Source organism: Aethalodelphis obliquidens, unplaced genomic scaffold (assembly GCF_003676395.1).
Source record: "Aethalodelphis obliquidens isolate GAN/ISIS:26980383/991018 unplaced genomic scaffold, ASM367639v1 scaffold73, whole genome shotgun sequence".
NCBI lineage: Eukaryota > Metazoa > Chordata > Mammalia > Artiodactyla > Delphinidae > Aethalodelphis > Aethalodelphis obliquidens.
Window position 1 is genome coordinate 5,315,041 of NW_020838017.1, and position 17,625 is coordinate 5,332,665.

A 17,625-nucleotide genomic window follows, 5' to 3' on the forward strand; every position below is an offset into this window, starting at 1 on the left:
GGCTCAGCGGCCATGGCTCACGGGCCCAGCCACTCCGCGGCATGTGGGATCCTCCCGGACCAGGGCACGAACCCGCGTCCCCTGCATCTGCAGGCGGACCCTCAAACACTGCGCCACCAGGGAAGCCCAAGTCCAGTATTTTTTAAATCTATGCAGGGCGTTCAGTAAAACGTTACAAAGGCAACTTGTACCCTCAATTTTTATTGAGGTTTCTAGAGTTAAGTAACAAAAAGGCGTACAAGATTTCAAAGGATATCAGTTCTAGTCTAACAATTCTTTTCATTTCTTTGCAATTTGGTAGAATATTCAATGTGGGAGACAGTTGCAGGGAACTTCATACTACTGAAATGTAAGGTGGTATCTTTAGCTCCAAATGTTTACTGAACTTTCAGTTAAACTATTAATTACTATATTAAGTAACAACACAAATTAAGTTATTTCAGGTTATTTTCCTTATTCAATAAGAAAAAAAAGTACTGGTTAAGTTCTAACAGAAATGAATAAATGGAAGAAAGACCATTCTTGCCAAGATTTTCAGCCAGCTTTCCAAACCAAAACAAGTTCCAACTGGTTTGGTTAAAACCCAGCATTTATGATTTCCTTGAACTAAAATCTGAAAGCTTGCAAGTTTCACTATTATAGATTTTTATGATGTGGCATATTATAAACCAAATCTAATATACTTTGTTCCTTTCATGGTATATGTGCTGTTTGGTGCTTTGTTGCTCCACACACTGAGACCAATAACCTGTGGTTAAAAAAACCCTAAAATATGTCCCTTTTTTCTATAAGCCAGTACGCTAACTTCATACGTAATACTTTTTATTTAAAACAGGTTAATCATTCCCAAAATGGCCCAAATGCTTCGATTAGCAATATATCATAAGGATGAGTCATGACAACAGTTTTCAGAGCAGAACATGCTCACATGCTCTCTCCACGTACCAAGGAGAACAACTTTTTGTGAACATTACCTGGAGGCCCACTCGAATTCTTTTGGTTAAAGCACCCTCTGGGAAAGAAGCTTGGACGAGGGGCACGGTGGTACTGCTCAGAATTCCACCTTCAGGACCAATCTGATTGCTTTCCTGCTTAATCCGTGAAACCACTGCGAAGTACTGGGGGAAATCCTTAGTGATAATCCTGCAGATACGCTTTTTCCCTAACTCTTCTGGGCTATCAAGTTCTGAAAAGAAAAAAGAATGAAAAAGCCATGAGAATAAGCCTATCTACCCAATACCTTGAGACAAACTGATGTGTAATATTGACAGTTAAAATTATTTAGATTCAGTAGTATAAACAGTTTTATGATAAAGAGAAAACTACAGTGACCTTAAAATAATACCAAGCTTTGCCAAAATATTATAAAGCTATTCATGCACAGTATTTGTAGAAAAATATTTCTACTGCAGAGGAATAAACATTTTCAAAAACTGGCATTTTACCACATATGGACAAATTTCTACTCTTCGAGAAGGGATACCTTAATTCTGTGCTTCTTTACAATAACCTGCCCTCAAGATGCCCAAAGTGAGAATGAGTCAGAAAAAAGTAAGGCCTCATAAGAAAGTAAGGAAAAAAAAAAAAAGAAGAAAGTAAGCACTTCAGTATGTGTGAAAGGCTCTAGAACTTTATTTGAAAACCTCTTTAAAATATTTTAAAATTACCCAAATGATTTGTATCATCATCACCAATTTCTGTCTGCTCATCAATGGCCCTCATACATCAAGCTCAACCTATTTACAAGTGGACACATCTTCTTCCCTTCTGTCCACCTGCAGACCTACTTCTTGCCTTGTAGTCCTAACTCTGGTCGATTTATTTTACACTTTGCCCAGTCCTCCAGTCCAATAGCTTTGACTGACTGACTTTACACTTCGCATCCAAAGGTCAAAGTCCCGTTGATTCTGTCTTGGAAAGGGCTTGCTCTCCTGTCACCCCTCGTTCAGACGCCGTTTCGACTTGTGTAGATTACCGGCACCACCGCTTAGCCTGTCTCCCTGTCACTCGCCTCCCCTTTGCTCCAGTCTACCTCCCGTGGTGCAGCCAGATGGGTTTCTTTCAAAAGCCCAGCTTTATGCAGAATTCTGGTAGGTTTAATTGAAATAAACCATTAAAAAAAATCGTATGCAATAATATTTGAGAGTAACCGAGAGTATTCTGGAAAAGTAGATTTGTGAGGGGGAATTTATAAGATTTGAAAACTTAACCTATAAGTATCACAATAAAACAGATATAGAGAGAAATATAAGAATATAAGAAATAGATAATAATAGACAAATAGGTCAGGGGGACAAAAACAGAGAATCAAGAAATAGATTCAACTTTATCAGGACTTCTCTGGTGGCGCAGTGGTTAAGAATCCGCCTGCCAGTGCAGGGGACGTGGGTTCAAACCCTGGTCTTGGAAGTACCCACTTAGTTGCTTAGCAAAGCAACTAAGCCCGTGCGTCACAACTGCTGAGCCTGCGCTCTAGAGCCTGCGAGCCACAACTACTGAAGCCCGTGCGCCTAGAGCCTGTGCTCCGCAACGAGAAGCAAGTGCACTGCAATGAAGAGTAGCCCCTGCTCACCGCAACTAGAGAAACGCCCACGAAGACCCAACGTGCCCAAAATAAATAATTTTTTAAAAAGAAATTCAACTTTATATATGTGTATACATAAACACATATACATATATATAGTATATGTGTAAGTCATATATATGTACTTTTATATATATATTATGTATTTAGTATATTTAAATCAAAGTCATATTTAAACTTCAGTTCAGTGGGGGAAAGATAGTTTATTTAAAGGACAGTGTTAACATAAACATCTATGTGGAAGAACAACGCTAAATCACTATATATCTTATCATATATTAATACAAATTCCAGCTGGACAAGAGACTTAACTACTTAAAAAATTAAAATATTATCAAAAAAATCAAGAGAATACCTTTTAGCCTTCAATAGGAGAAACTTTCCTACTCAAAACTGGATACCCAGAGGCCTAAAAGTCAGTTCTGACTATATAAAAATGTAAAGCTTTCTGTGACAAGAATAATAAACTTGAATGACAAAAGGTAGACTGGGAAAGGTAATAGCCACACGTGACAAATGAAGAACTAATATGCTCAATATCAACGGCAGCTACAAGTTGATAAGATGACAGAGAAGCCAACGGAAACTAGCAAAATGTTATAAACAGGCGATTCACAGAAAACGGCCAATAAACTTTATGTTACAATATTCAAACTCGGTAATTTACGTGGAAATACCAATTCCAAGAAGATACAATCTCCTGCTACAAACAAGATACAATCTCCTGCTACAGAGAAAACTGGGGGAAAACAGATGCTTTTAGTCATTGCTGGTGGGTGTGAATGGCAATAATCTTTTGACAGTGTAACTGGGCATCTTCTACTCAAAATGAAAACGCATCTACCCTTGGACCCAGCAATCCCATTCTCTGACGTCTTTCTTACAAAAGCACAGGCAAAGCGGCATTGCTTGTAATGACTAAAGCTTGAAAGAGCCTGCGTGCCCATCAGTAAGGGCTTGGTTAGATAGGTCACGGTTCATTCACACTCGCAGCACTCCTGCAACGAGTGACGAGGAGGATTCAGATTCGTCCATTTACCAAATATTTACTGAGGACCCACTATGTGCAGGCACTCGTCTAGTCACCAGGGATACAGCAGAGAGCAAACTAAAGTCACCGCTTACAGGGAGATTACATTCTAATGGGGGGAAGGGGGGAAGGGCACACACCACTGAGCACATAGGAAGAAAAAAAAATCAAGGGGAGGAAATAGAATGTGATGGGGGGTGGTGGGGGTGGGGGTGGGGAGGGTCAGGAAACACCTCTCTGAGGAGGTGACAGGAAAGGTGAGCTCGGAGGGAGGGAGGGAGCCAGGCAGGTAGTGGTTGACATGTATAAAGTCAGGAAGGAAGCAGCAGGCACAGCAACGTGCACAGTGTGATCCTTTTTAGAGGAAAAGTGTAATCTGTATGTTTATATATATATATTTTTAAATTTATTTATTTTAGGCTGCGTTGGGTCTTCGTTGCTGCGCATGGGCTTTCTCTAGTTGCGGCAAGCGGGGGCTACTCTTCGTTGCGGTGCGCGGGCTTCTCATCCTTTTTAGAGGAAAAGTGTAATCTGTATGTTTGTGTATATATATATTTTAATTTATTTAATTTATTTTAGGCTGTGTTGGGTCTTCGTTGCTGCGCATGGGCTTTCTCTAATTGCGGCAAGCGGGGGCTACTCTTTGTTGCAGTGCGCAGGCTTCTCATTGTGGTGGCTTCTCTTGTTGTGGAGCACGGGCTCTAGGCACTCAGGCTTCAGTAGTTGTGGCACGCGGGCTCAGTAGTTGTGGCACGCGGGCTCAGTAGTTGTGGCTCGTGGGCTCAGTAGTTGTGGCACGCAGGCTCTAGAGTGCAGGCTCAGTAGCTGTGGCACACAGGCTTAGTTGCTCCGCGGCATGTGGGATCTTCCAGGACCAGGGCTCGAACTCGTGTCCCCAGCATTGGCAGGTGGATTCTTAACCACTGCACCACCAGGGAAGTCCCTGTTTGTATGTTTTTATAAGAGAAATTTGCAGAAGAAACCTTCTACGCTATTAACACTGAGAACTGGAGTTGGAGGTGAGAATAGGGTGGGAAATAATATAGCATTACCTTTGGGTTTATGTAGCTGGGGTGGTTTTAGTTGCTACAAAACAAAGGGGAGATTTCCACACTTCAAGGAGGAGTGTTGGTTTTACTTTTGTTGTTTGCTACTCACAGAAGCCTCTTTTCATTCCTCTGATACCTACAGCACATGCCTACCGTCCCTCCACTACGAACACGTTTGCCGCCTCTGTTAGACACAGGGCTGAGATAGCGGCATATTCCACACAGAAATGTGCAGAATGGTAAAATGGATGGTTAGCTAATTGGATCAGAGACATCTTACCATTTTACAGATTAACCACCACCAAATCAATTGTCAACTAGGAGAGAAATAGGGTTCACCCCAGATCAAATATGGAACTGGAATCTTGGTCCTTTTTGTTTTCTAACCATCTCCTTCCCCCCTGCTCTGTCAAAACCTAAATACTGAGTCTCTAGTGAAGGAAAAGAAAACAAAGGTAAAGAATTAAAAAAAAAAACAAAAAAGCTAGTATAGAAAAACAGGAAGAAATCAAAGTTTGCTCAGGAAAATATTCTGGGGAAGTTTTCACCTATTCACCAATTGATAAAGAATAAAAGTTTTCCATACAGAGCAGGTATATTTCCTTTCCCATGATTTGGCTTATTTTAAAAAGTCTGGGGCTTCCCTGGTGGCACAGTGGTTGAGAATCTGCCTGCCAGTGCAGGGGACACGGGTTCGAGCCCTGGTCTGGGAAGATCCCACATGCCGCGGAGCAACTAGGCCCGTGAGCCACAACTACTGAGCCTGCGCGTCTGGAGCCTGTGCTCCGCAACAAGAGAGGCCGCGACAGTGAGAGGCCCGTGCACCGCGATGAAGAGTGGCCCCCGCTCGCCACAACTAGAGAAAGCCCTTGCACAGAAACGAAGACCCAACACAGCCAAAAATAAATAAATAAAATTTAAAATGTAGTGTCAAATCAGTTTATTAAAAAAAAAAAAAAGTCTGAATTTCCGAAGTTCATAACTCATGCTGCAACTGAAAAAGTTCTGATAATTTGTAACTGCTGTGCAACTCATCACCATCAGCTAAGTAGATACTTTTTTAATTTCAGCTGCAAACCTGTGATTATGTTCTCCTTTAGAAAAGACTTAGGACTCCACACAGTGCAAGCAGTTTACATGGACTCTGCCATGAAATTATACCCTTCAACCAAGACAGATTTCCTAACTCTGCCTGTAACAAGCGTGTATCCTGTGAGTATTAAGTTTACTCAAGATTATTCTGGACGTACCGGTGGGAGTGAGGCATCTTTCGGAGGAATTGTGATAATGTGCACTTCTCAGCTGCTTGTGTGTGTGTTTGGGTGTGTGCACATACATCTGTGCGGAGTTAAGGTAGAGACAGATGTCTCACCCCTGGAAACTAACAGCAGTGGATTGGGAAGAACTACAGTTGGCGTAGTAGAGGTCGCTTGGCCACACTTATGCCGTCTTACCTTGGATGAAGCATTAAGGCCACCCCAAACAGAAGGTGAGGGGGTACCCCTCAGATGCAGCAGATGAGTGGTAAATGGAGAAGCTCAGATTTCTAAGTCCACACTGAATTTCTGACGTCTTTCAGGATTTGCCAGTGACTCAGGGACCCTCTGTGTTGTACTCTATTTTGAAGCTTTTAGCAATTCCTCTGTCACCATTAAAACTTGCATAATTATTGACCTTCAATGTGTATTTTAACGGGTACTTTAAAGATAAGGCTTAACCTAGTGGAATAACTAACATGTGGATATCAGGCATTGGCGTCTCCATGCCCCATTTTTTAAGTAGAATCATACACCTCCTTGAATTACTCATATTCCCAGGCCTCTGCATGATGAAATGGAGAAAAGATATCTTCCCTTAACCAGATTACATTCTGTATATATGTCTACTTAAAATATTTTTAACTTTTTTCCTCTGAGAATAAAAGTTAATAGAAGTATAAAAATACTAATACTAAATATTGGTTTATAATCTTTTCAAGAGCTACAGTTGAAGGCTGGGCCATTACACTCTAGGATATCTGCACAAATAGGAAAGTAAATGATGTGGATAAGTAGGTAAATGTGAGGAGGGAAGAGGAAGAGGTGAAACCAGTAAAGTCACTACAGGATGCTTACGGCCTGGACGCCTACCACAAGATTTTATTGGCTATCGTAGGACAGAGGTTAGATAAATTATGATATATTCATACTATGGTATACTGTGCTATATTGCTATTTGTAAACTAAAAAGGCGTATCAAAAAAAGTCAGATTTCCAGGCAAATAGGAATGAAGTTTGATCATGTAAAAACGAACAACGCCACTGTTCTGTCCAGGACTGAATTTAATCGGAGTTTAAAATGGTCTATTACTTAGACCAGAGAAGCAGGAAGATATTACCAAGAATCTTTGCTTTGTTCCCACCCTTTACATACAGAGATAAACTCAACCAAGTAATGCGCACCACAAACATGGTGCCTGGATCATATTCCTACCCACAGAGAACCTAGCTCCCAGAGGAGTGTGCCCCAGACTGGCCAGATCAGAAGCAACACCGGTGCTACCTATTAAAAGCAGAGATTCCTAGCCTTCTCTCATGGAGATTCTGAGTTGGTAGGCCAGGGGTGGAACCTGAAATTTCCATACTCAACTCAGGTGACTTTATGACTTGACACATTTGAGAAGCGAGGTCTTAGTAGACTCTCACCCTGTATCTGTCCTTAAAATCCAGAACCCAAATTATTAAAAATATGACAACAGGATCCCATGAAAAACAACTCAAGGATGTTTCAATATGAGAAGAGGAGCTTATGGGGCAACAATAAATATCTACTAGTTTAAAATAGTTTTATTTTTTAAAGGATATACTAAACCACTCCATAGCTATAGAATGAAAGGAGGCAAGGGCATAAAAAAATATTAAGAGCTTTTTACCTTTCAGGGTGATTCATAGTGCGTAGACTATGAAAGAACCCTGGATCCCTCTCTCTTTCTCTCTTTTTAATTTGTTACTAGCAAAGTTTCCTCTCTCTCTCTCTCTCTCACACACACACACACACACACACACACACATCACAGGGAAAAGAGAGAGGTGAGTTCTGAAATAGGTTTGGCCAGGAAGAAGGTTAAAATTTACACTTACTGCATGTCTACTTTGTGGCGGGTCAATTACTATTTTGCCCACATAGCATTTTGGTAAAGTAAGTGTCTGAAATTCAGAGACGTTAAGTGACTTACCCAAACTGACTTAGCTGGTCTGCTTTAGAGCTGAGATTAGAACCTAAGACCAGGCTGGGGGAACGGATGAAATCACACAGACATGGACTCCAACCACCGTTTAACACAGTGTCTTTGCAGACTACCTGGCATGTGTGTAGTGGTTGATAAACGGATGAGTAATGGATGGATGTGCAAACACCCTGGTCCAAAAGGTGACATGACTTCGTATTGGCCCCACTCCAGGAGCACAAAGCTCTCATGATAGTGGCGCTTTCTGCTGCATAAGAAATGGAGGCTGATGTTCTGCAGCATTCTTGCCTCGCTGATGAATGATAAATGTCTTAAGTACCTTGTAACTCCTTTAGTTTATTTGTAAAAGCTGGGACAGCATTCTCTGTAACAGGTTTTGCAACAGAGCAAGAAGGATCATAAAATGCTTTGCAAATATGAATGGGTGTGAAGGTCATAATACAATGAATCCTAAATAACAGGATTGAAATCATGTTCCCACAAGATGAGTTTTTCTTAAAAGCATTCAAATGATCACAGTGATTAGTTCTGCTTCACTCTTACATGCACTAAATGTCTTGATAACATGGTCCAATGGGGCCATGACTCTCTTTCCTGTATGGAATTTGTTTTCTGAAGGCTGTTTGTGATCTGGTCAGGTTTGAGTGTGAACAGTCTATAGAAGGAATACAACCTCGAGTTTTCACAAAGGATGATTTCTTTTTTTTTTTTTTTTTTTGCAGTACATGGGCCTCTCACTGTTGTGGCCTCTCCCGTTGCGGAGCACAGGCTCCGACGCGCAGGCCCAGCGGCCATGGCTCACGGGCCCAGCTGCTCCGCGGCATGTGGGATCTTCCCGGACCGGGGCACGAACCTGCGTCCCCTGCATTGGCAGGCGGACTCTCAACCACTGCGCCACCAGGGAAGCCCAGGATGATTTCTTTATCTAGGGTTTCATTTCTGGTCATGTGAATGTTCTCTCAGCTTGCTCTTCTATGAATGGAGTATTTGATACTGAGCGGTGGGAAAAAACGGGAGTCTTAGAATGTCAGAATTCAAAACGGCATGCTAGCTAGTATGGGTCTGTGGAAAGTCTTTGTAGACAGGTACCTTCGGTTCAAATCCAGTTCTCAAACCAGTGAGCCTGGATCTTGGAGGAGTTCCTTAATGCTGAGCCCTAGGTAACTTGTTTATAAGATCAGGATAAGAAAAGTTACCTCTGGGGTGGATATGACAAATAAATGATACAAATCCGCCAGCACAGATCTGTTGACATAATAATTTAGATTACGTATTCTTTCCAAGGTCATACAACCTTGGAGATAGAGGAGAGCCATAGAGCCAGCCTGTGGCAGATCTAAGGTTGGACTGTTTTTTTTTTTTTTTTTAAATCACACTGTCTCTGTTTTGCATCTCTACAAGTATATAAATCGGAACTGCTATCATTTTAATTTCATTCAGTTTTTAAGGGAAAATATCACCAATCATAGAAAATTAAGTAGCAGATAAATTGGGGGAAATGAAGGCAATAAAAGATAAATTTATAATATTTAACTCTGGCTGTAGAATATATGGAACAATAGAACAGTTGTAATATATTCACTGAAATATTTCAGAAAATTATAGACCTTCATTTCTTTGGAATTAAAGTTCAGCTCCACCTAAAATGCAACTTTTGGAACAAGCCCACCCTTGGATGTTACAGGAAAAAACCCTCAAATGATATACTTGACTCTTCTTCCTCAACATAAACACAGCAGGAAACTTTTCAATTTTTACTTTGAAAGAATTAGATTCATGGAAAGTTGCAAAGACAGTACAGAAAGGTCCCATCATTTTAGTAATTTAACTCATATTCTTATTGAATTCTGGCATCTGCTATATGTGTGTCTGGATCAGCATTACTTTACATCTTTAACTACCCAAGGTAGGGACCTTCTTTGTTATTCAGATTTGCACAAATAACTGAGTGCTAATGATGCAGAATGTCTGGAAACAATGATATACCTGTTTGTTTTTCCCTCCAGTTTTTGCAATCCATATAATTGCTGACAATCATATATCTTAAAGTTATTTTTAGAAAACGAATTCCTAATCATTATGTGCCCTTCTCCGGCTTCCCAGACCTCCTCTCCCCATTTGTTTGTGGCATCTGTTCTTTTAGAAAGTTGCTTCCTGTCTTGGGTATGGGTCACTGAATTATTGAGGAAATGTATTGTCAAGAGTGGCAGCACATGCTGGGATACAACTCATTCATTTCTTCAACAAATTATGACGAAGTGACAACACTGCTAAGGGCTGTTATATTCATTGGGCATAATGACTGTCACCAGTCAGAGCCATTCCTTGCCCTCATGGACTTTACAGTCCACTAAGGAAGAGAGCAAAGTTCAAAACTGCTTGTTACAGAAGAAGACAGGCCAGGTGCGATAGAAGTATTTACCAAGTGTATCTAACTTAGACTGGGGTTTAGGGAAGGCTTCCTGGAAACAGAGAAGTGAGAAGAGGGTGTGTTTGGCCATGCTGGAATAATCATTCTAAGGTTTTCCTCCATGATTGCAGAAGCCTTGTATTCTTTGCATCTGCTTCTCCCTGTTATTTTCCAGAAAAATGTTCTTCCACATCTGCTTACTGCAATTAGCCCCCTTACAAACTTTCTTCAACCCTTCGTTTAACCATCGGTACTATATCCAGACAAGAAACAATTTATATAATCCTATCTTCAAAGTCCAGATCGTATATAATGTCTTAAAGCTAAACACCATCAATCCGTAACCCGGCCTATGCAGCAAACACAGAAGCGCACTGAGCTCTAAGGGGCCTAGACCTGCCGTGTCTGGCACATGGGCCTCTATTCACATCGACACTAAAGGTGACGGAAGCTAACACCCGGTCTCTCAGACCCCTTCACTGTCCCTGGAGCGCACAGAGCTCCACTCTGTCTGACACATGGGACAGGGTGTCTCATGTCATTTTTTGACCCACTAATGTTTCATAAAGACATGTAATTGCAAGAAGTACATTACACAGACATATATAAAACCTGGCATTATTAATGTTCATCTGCTTCGGTCCCATTTTCATTTCCTGACTAGTAGGCGTGAGGGAACTGTTCTGGCCCAGTTATGCACCGGGTGGGCATCGCTGAATCCACTTAAAAGTAAGTTTTCTGGCAGTGGACTGAAAGCAGATTAGCGTCTTGTTATGGTTTAATTAATAGTTTGGGGCTTTTTCGCTTTTTCTCTTTTTTTCTTACACCCCAACCACAGTCCTGATTTGGTTAAGTTCAATTTTTCCTTTTTCCTCCAGAATTTTTCAAAATTGTTAATCGATTTCCCCAACAGATGGTGCTGTGTACAACGTGAAACTACATATTTCACTTTTCAGTGCTCAACTACTTCTATAAGCAGTTCTTAAGATCTCAAAGGAGGAAGGATTCTTCTACTAGTAAATATCATATTCTTTTCCATGATGGCTTATCATAGGATATTGAATATGGTTCCATGTGCTATACAGTAGGACCTCATTGTTTATCTGTTCTATGTATAGTAGTTTGTATCTGCTAATTCCAAACTCCCAATCCAACCCTCCCCCCTCCCCGTTTCCCCCCCCCCCCCCCCCCCGGCACAATTTTAAACATGTTGAACTGAACTTTGTGAGTTTAACTCAAGTAAGGTTTTAATTAAACTTACAAAGTAGATTCAATTTGGTGCATTTTAAAGATGATGTTTTTGTGGGGAGCAGAATGAGTATTTTTTTGTTTTGCGATATCTTTCTCTCCTGAGAAAACACGAACGAACAAGTGCTAGAACAAGATCTATGTCTGCTGCCAAAGAGAAAAGTTGCTCCTGCCACATCATACCTCAGTGGTAACAACAGGTTCTTCACACCCAGACCAACTGTCCTCTGTGTCATTCTAGCCTGTTATTTCAATAGAGCTGCTCTAACACACCTGCTTCATTAGCATAACCACTGATGCCTTTATCTCTGAGGTTGCTAGTGCCACAAATAACTCTTGATTCCACCCTATTCTGCAATGACAGTTTGTCCTGAATACATGCCATGTCCTTTGGAGTCATACAAGAACTAGGAGGGTACCTTGATTCATAATGGAAAATTTAAGTAGCAGCTGACATTCGTGTCACCTTTTGTTCCACACAAAGCACTTTCATAGGCATCCTTCATTTGAGAAGATACAGATGCAAGGGAGTATTGCAGAAAAAGGACTAGATTTGGAGTCAGAAGTCCAGATTTTGGAAGTCTAGATCTGTCTGCTTACTATTTCCTGACTGGGTGGTAGTCATGGGGTAATCATCATCAACTGTGACCAGGGATTCCACTAGCCCTGGAGGTGTCCTCGTGGGATCTGGAAAAGCGTCCACGTGGAGTGGACACAGCCCTGTAGGCAACTAGAGAGTCGCTTTGAAAACATTAGATAAAGGTGCCCCTTTGTCCTGAAGGCCAGTGTCAGAGCAGATGGCTTGGAAAGTGGAAGAGGCAAGATGTCTGCCCCCCTCGCTCTCCTGCACAGCTGTACGTGGCAGCCGTGGCTATGGCTAACTTTGAGAGTGGTTCTCATGTGTCAGACATCATGCTCAGAAATTCACACATATTAGCTCATCTATTTCCCATTAGTTCTCTATGAGCTTAGAGAGATCAAGGGCTTTCTTGGATTCGCACAGCTAGTAAGCCGTGGAGCCAGGATGGGAATTCCAGTCTGTGTGACATCCACAGGTCGTGATCCTCACGACCACACCACGTTGGGCAAACTATCCTCCTCCTTGGACTTGTCTTTCCCTGGAGTTACAATTTGTTTTTTTGTTTGTTTGTTTTTGGCGGTACGCGGGCCTCTCACTGCTGTGGCCTCTCCCGCTGCGGAGCACAGGCTCCGGACGCGCAGGCTCAGCGGCCATGGCTCACGGGCCCAGCCGCTCCGCGGCATGTGGGATCTTCCCGGAGCGGGGCGCGAACCCGTGTCCTCTGCATCGGCAGGCGGACTCTCAACCACTGCGCCACCAGGGAAGCCCTGGAGTTACAATTTGATTGTGCACATGGAAAGGCTTTGCAAGTTTTAAAATACTATAGAACCATAGTCTAATCTTTACAATTGTGTTGTTCAGTAAAAAAATCACTGATCAAAATACTGGCTAAGATGCTTTCTAAACACTTGGGTTTTAAGATTTTCAGAGAAGACGGTACAACAGGACTAGTTATGAAAGTAGAATACAGATTACTTATAAAGTAACACATTGAGTTCATTTATGGAAAAGAGGGTTAAAATGAGACATTTATAGTAAGACAGGTATTATCAAGGGTCACTTGCCATAGATGGCAGATAAGGCTTAATTGTTATGAACTGGGTAAACCGATAGGGTAAATAAAATAATAGTAGAATGATTTATTTCTCTTTTTCTTTAAGGAAGTCTTGAGTGATCTGGTCACTGGCTTATTTTATGTACTGTTTTTATCTTGCTAATTAACAGCTATCCAGGGGCACAGAGTGGTGAGGGTAGAAATAACATGAAACCTCCTAAACCATGCTTATGCTTCTCTCCCCACAAGAAGTTTGACTAGTTGGACCTTGAAGGAAAAAGAAGGGTTGGATTTTTAGAGACAGATTGATTTTTATTTTTGCCTGTCTGCTTTTAGAGGAGGGGTGTTCCAATAAGAGCTAAGTTTCTCTGGGGACAGGACAAGAGTGGTGGTTAGTGGTGCTTGAGCTTGGCGTGAAATCTGATTAACTGAGCTTCAGTTATAAAATGTGTGTCTTGGTTCCTTCATTATCATTGCTTTTATAGATTTAACATATGAAGAAAACCATGGTGCCTTGAAAATTTAGTCCTCAGTTTTCCTTTTGTGGCCTCCAGTGCTTGATTCTTTAAACTTGGAAGTATTTGCATTTCCTTTTAATTGTCTAAAATGGAACCAAACTTTATCTGGTCTTAAAAAATGCAGCAAAGAAACTCTATCCACTATTTCCAAGATAACATGTAGAATCCAGGATAGGGCTATATCATCATTTCTTTAAAACATCAGACAGATGCCCCTAGTGTGGCAGTGTCTGGGGCGTCATTTGTCTAAGCAAAGATAGGACTAACTTCCTATTTGAAAATTGGCTTATTAAAAACAAAATGAAAGAAAAAACAAAAAAAACACCCCAAAATAAAGACATGTCAGTATGAAATCATGGAAATCCATTCCATAAATAAACCTTAAAATTAAAAAAAGAATCTGCCTGTGCCTGATACTATAATCTGTGCTCAAAAATGAAGAACATATTATTAGAATGCAGTGTTTTTGTCAGAACTGCGGTGTCTAATGAGGTGGCCACTGGCCACAGGTGACTATTTGAAATTAATTATACACAATTAAAAATTACCTTCCTCGCTTGCACTAGTCACATTTCAAGTGCTCAAGAGTCTCCGGTGACTAGTGATGGCTGTTGGACCACACAGGTATGGAATATTTCCATCACCATAGAAAGTGCTGTTGGACAACACTCTCTTAGAATATTCAGTATTCTTCCTAAAACATTAATGAAGTCTGGGGGAGAAGAAACAGACTAACAAGAGCTTTCTTCCAGACAGCTATATATTATTTTTTTAATTTGAATTTTATTTTATTCATTTATTTTTATGCAGCAGGTTCTTATTAGTTATCTATTTTGTACATATTAGTGTATGTATGTCAATCCCAATCTCCCAGTTCATCCCCCCACCCCCCCCAGAGCTATATATTATCATGAGGTTCCTCCTTCTGCCTACTCTCCAGGATTGGGTGAGTGTCCGAATCAGCACTGTGCCCGATACTGGTGACTCAAAAGCGATTAAGACACGTACTCTGCCCTCAGCTACTTACAATATCAAGGTAGCTATTGGTTAAAAAAAAAAAGAAATCCTTGTGGAGAGGATGCTGCGTTAAAAAACTAGTAATCTACAATAGTATTTAAGAAATACTGGATACATGAAAATATCTTTATACCTTATTTTCCTTAAAACAGGAAAAAAAAACCTATCCTCTGGAAAACCCATTTATCTTATTCTCTCTATTTTATATTCTCAATCATCCATATTCTTTTACTCTTTTCAAAATGCGAATTCAGTTCTTTCCCTTAGGATTTATTCATTTTAAAACTTTTGATTATGTTTTCTTATAAATTTCCTTATAAAAAACTATATTTCATGCTTTATAATAAATTAAGGTAGTAACAATTAGAAATCTAAATTGCCAGTGAAAGTTCCCATCCATCAGAAATTATCTGAAGTTCTGGATGGTACGGGATATACATGTCAGTATTATGTATAAACATTTAATGTATACTCATTACATGTATAACATTTAAAATGACTCTTCTGGATCTTGAAATCTAGAGGTTTGTAGGAATTTTCTTCTCTAGGTTTATTTTCTTCTCCACAGGACACATATTTCTAAAGTAAGTGGGATAGTTAAAAGTTTTTGAGAACAGGTAGAACGAGATTTCAGCCCCTGTGCTGCTACTGAGTTGGGGGTAACCTTTTGACTTGTTTGAACTTCAGTTCCCCCATCTATAAAGTGGGATTAAAACTACCTACTTCGCAGTACTATGCTTTCATTTTAAATTTCCATACATAGAGGCATTTATCAGTGCCTCACGAATGCTAGACTCTCAGCAACGATTAGGTTCCCCCTACCCTGCTGTAAAGACATCTTTAAATCCTTGGTTGGCTGTGATTCACTGTGTCTTATACAATACCTTTGGCATGACAGTTTTTTCTATGGAATGAATATAATAGTGGATATTTATCAAGGGCTTAATTTGTAACAAGGGCTGTCTCTGAAAAGCGCCTCACATAATGACTTTATTTCTTCTCAACAGCAACCCTATGAAGTGAGGAAGGTAATCTCCATTTTATAGAAGTAACAGAGGCTCACGGGGATCCAAGAGCTTGTCCGAGGTCGTCCCTCAAACACCCTCGAGTCTGTCTAGCTCCTTTGTCCACACTTCACAACCAGTAGAGACTATGCTAGATGCATTCCAAAAGCTAGTGAGCTAAATGCTAAGAGAGTGAATTTTATGGTATGTGAATAATTTCTCCAGTAAAGCTGTTATATAAAACAGTTGCTGGGCTTCCCTGGTGGCGCAGTGGTTGAGAGTCCGCCTGCCGATGCAGGGGACATGGGTTCGAGCCCTGGTCTGGGAAGATCCCACATGCCGCGGAGCAACTGGGCCCGTGAGCCACAATTACTGAGCCTGCGCCGAGCCTGTGCTCCGCAACAAGAGAGGCCGCGATAGTGAGAGGCCCGCGCACCGCGATGAAGAGTGGCCCCCGCTTGCCACAACTAGAGAAAGCCCTCGCACAGAAACAAAGACCCAACACAGGCATAAATAAATAAATAAAATAAAAACAAAAACAAAAAACAGTTGCTGGATTTGTAGTGATTAGCAAGTCAGTATAAAGATTAGCTTTATTTTATGATGAGCTCGCTCTCTCTCTCTCTTTTTTTTTTTTACATTTTTAAAGGAAAACGCTGCACCACGTACCCACTCTCAAAACAAGTCTATTCCCAATATCTACCAAGAAAAACAGCTACGACTCTAAGGGTCAGACAGCCTGAAGAAGGTGTGTATGAGAGAGTGACATGCTCGCTATAGGCCAGTCTTACCAGGTCAAAGAATAAGACACTGGAAGCACCACAGACTCCCCAATCATTAGCCTGAAACCTATTTTTTAAAAAAACTGATTAGAACCCAGGAGAAATTAAAAATCCATAAGAATATTGAAATAATCTGCGAGAAGACTGAGATAAAAGAAGGGGCACGAAAATAATGATTCCAAAGATAAAAAGTGAACATATTTTCTTAAAAATGCTCTGCATGCTTTGCATACCTTGCATTATTATTTCACTCCCTCCTTACACATTTTTGACTTAGAAAACTTTGATTTAAGACAGAGATTTAAAACAGTTGATTTAAGACAGAGAAATATCAGAAGGTTTATACATTAATATGGGGGGGCGGAGTTTGTTAGATTAAATGGAACTTCATGCCTTAGACGCAGAAACCAATAAATGCTGAGGAACCCGATTCCCAGTTTAAAATACAAACGTGTGAAATTCAAGTACTGTTTCCTTTAGTCTAGCCATCCCTTTGATTTCTTCCTGCAGACATTCAGAGAAACAGGGAGTCACTGTAATTACCTTCATCCATGCCATTAAGTAATTCGGTTAAATCTTCACTTTTACTGTCAAATTGATGCTCCTTCCACGTTTCACCATTTTCACTTCGAAGAACAATGAGTTCTCTCTCTTTTCCTCTCATAGACCCAAAGTGAGGGATTTCCACTATGACAGGGCTGGAAAAAAAAAGCCACATTATTTTGGTATCAAAGGAAATAGGTTTATAGTTTCATACTTTTAAAAGTGTTTCATTGACAGTATTCATTTGAAAATCAGAGGTGCCACTAAGGTTGGGAATGATTTCAAAGCTGCAGAATCATTTGCTAATTAAATAATATATTAGAAACCTGAAAACATGCCATCATTCATTCATTCACAAACAATTCTTGGGGGCCTATCATATGTTAGGCATTTGATTGAATAGGGGGAAAATATTCAGCACACATAAGTAATCGAGGAATTGAAAGTTATTAAAATAGACCATAAGAAAGAAAGTTGGTCCATTTTTTAAAACACAATAGTGTATTGTATTATACAAAATGCTCATGATTTAAAAGGACACAGTCGTTTCTTTAAAAAAGAAATTCTGTAAATTGCCTAT

The 17,625-nt window shown here is 40.5% G+C and overlaps 1 protein-coding gene across 20 annotated transcripts in view; it reads right to left on the bottom strand.

The window, feature by feature from the left end:
• The window catches only part of ANK3 (ankyrin 3), a 681,638-nt gene that overhangs the window by 57,657 nt on the left and 606,356 nt on the right, over positions 1-17,625 (bottom strand). For all 20 annotated transcript variants that reach the window (XM_027091793.1, XM_027091782.1, XM_027091795.1 and 17 more), the window contains 2 exons: positions 17,046-17,200; positions 975-1,186 (listed from right to left, as the gene is read on the bottom strand). In XM_027091793.1, coding sequence (XP_026947594.1) covers positions 975-1,186; positions 17,046-17,200 — 367 coding nt within the window. The remainder of the gene's footprint in view (positions 1-974; positions 1,187-17,045; positions 17,201-17,625) is intronic.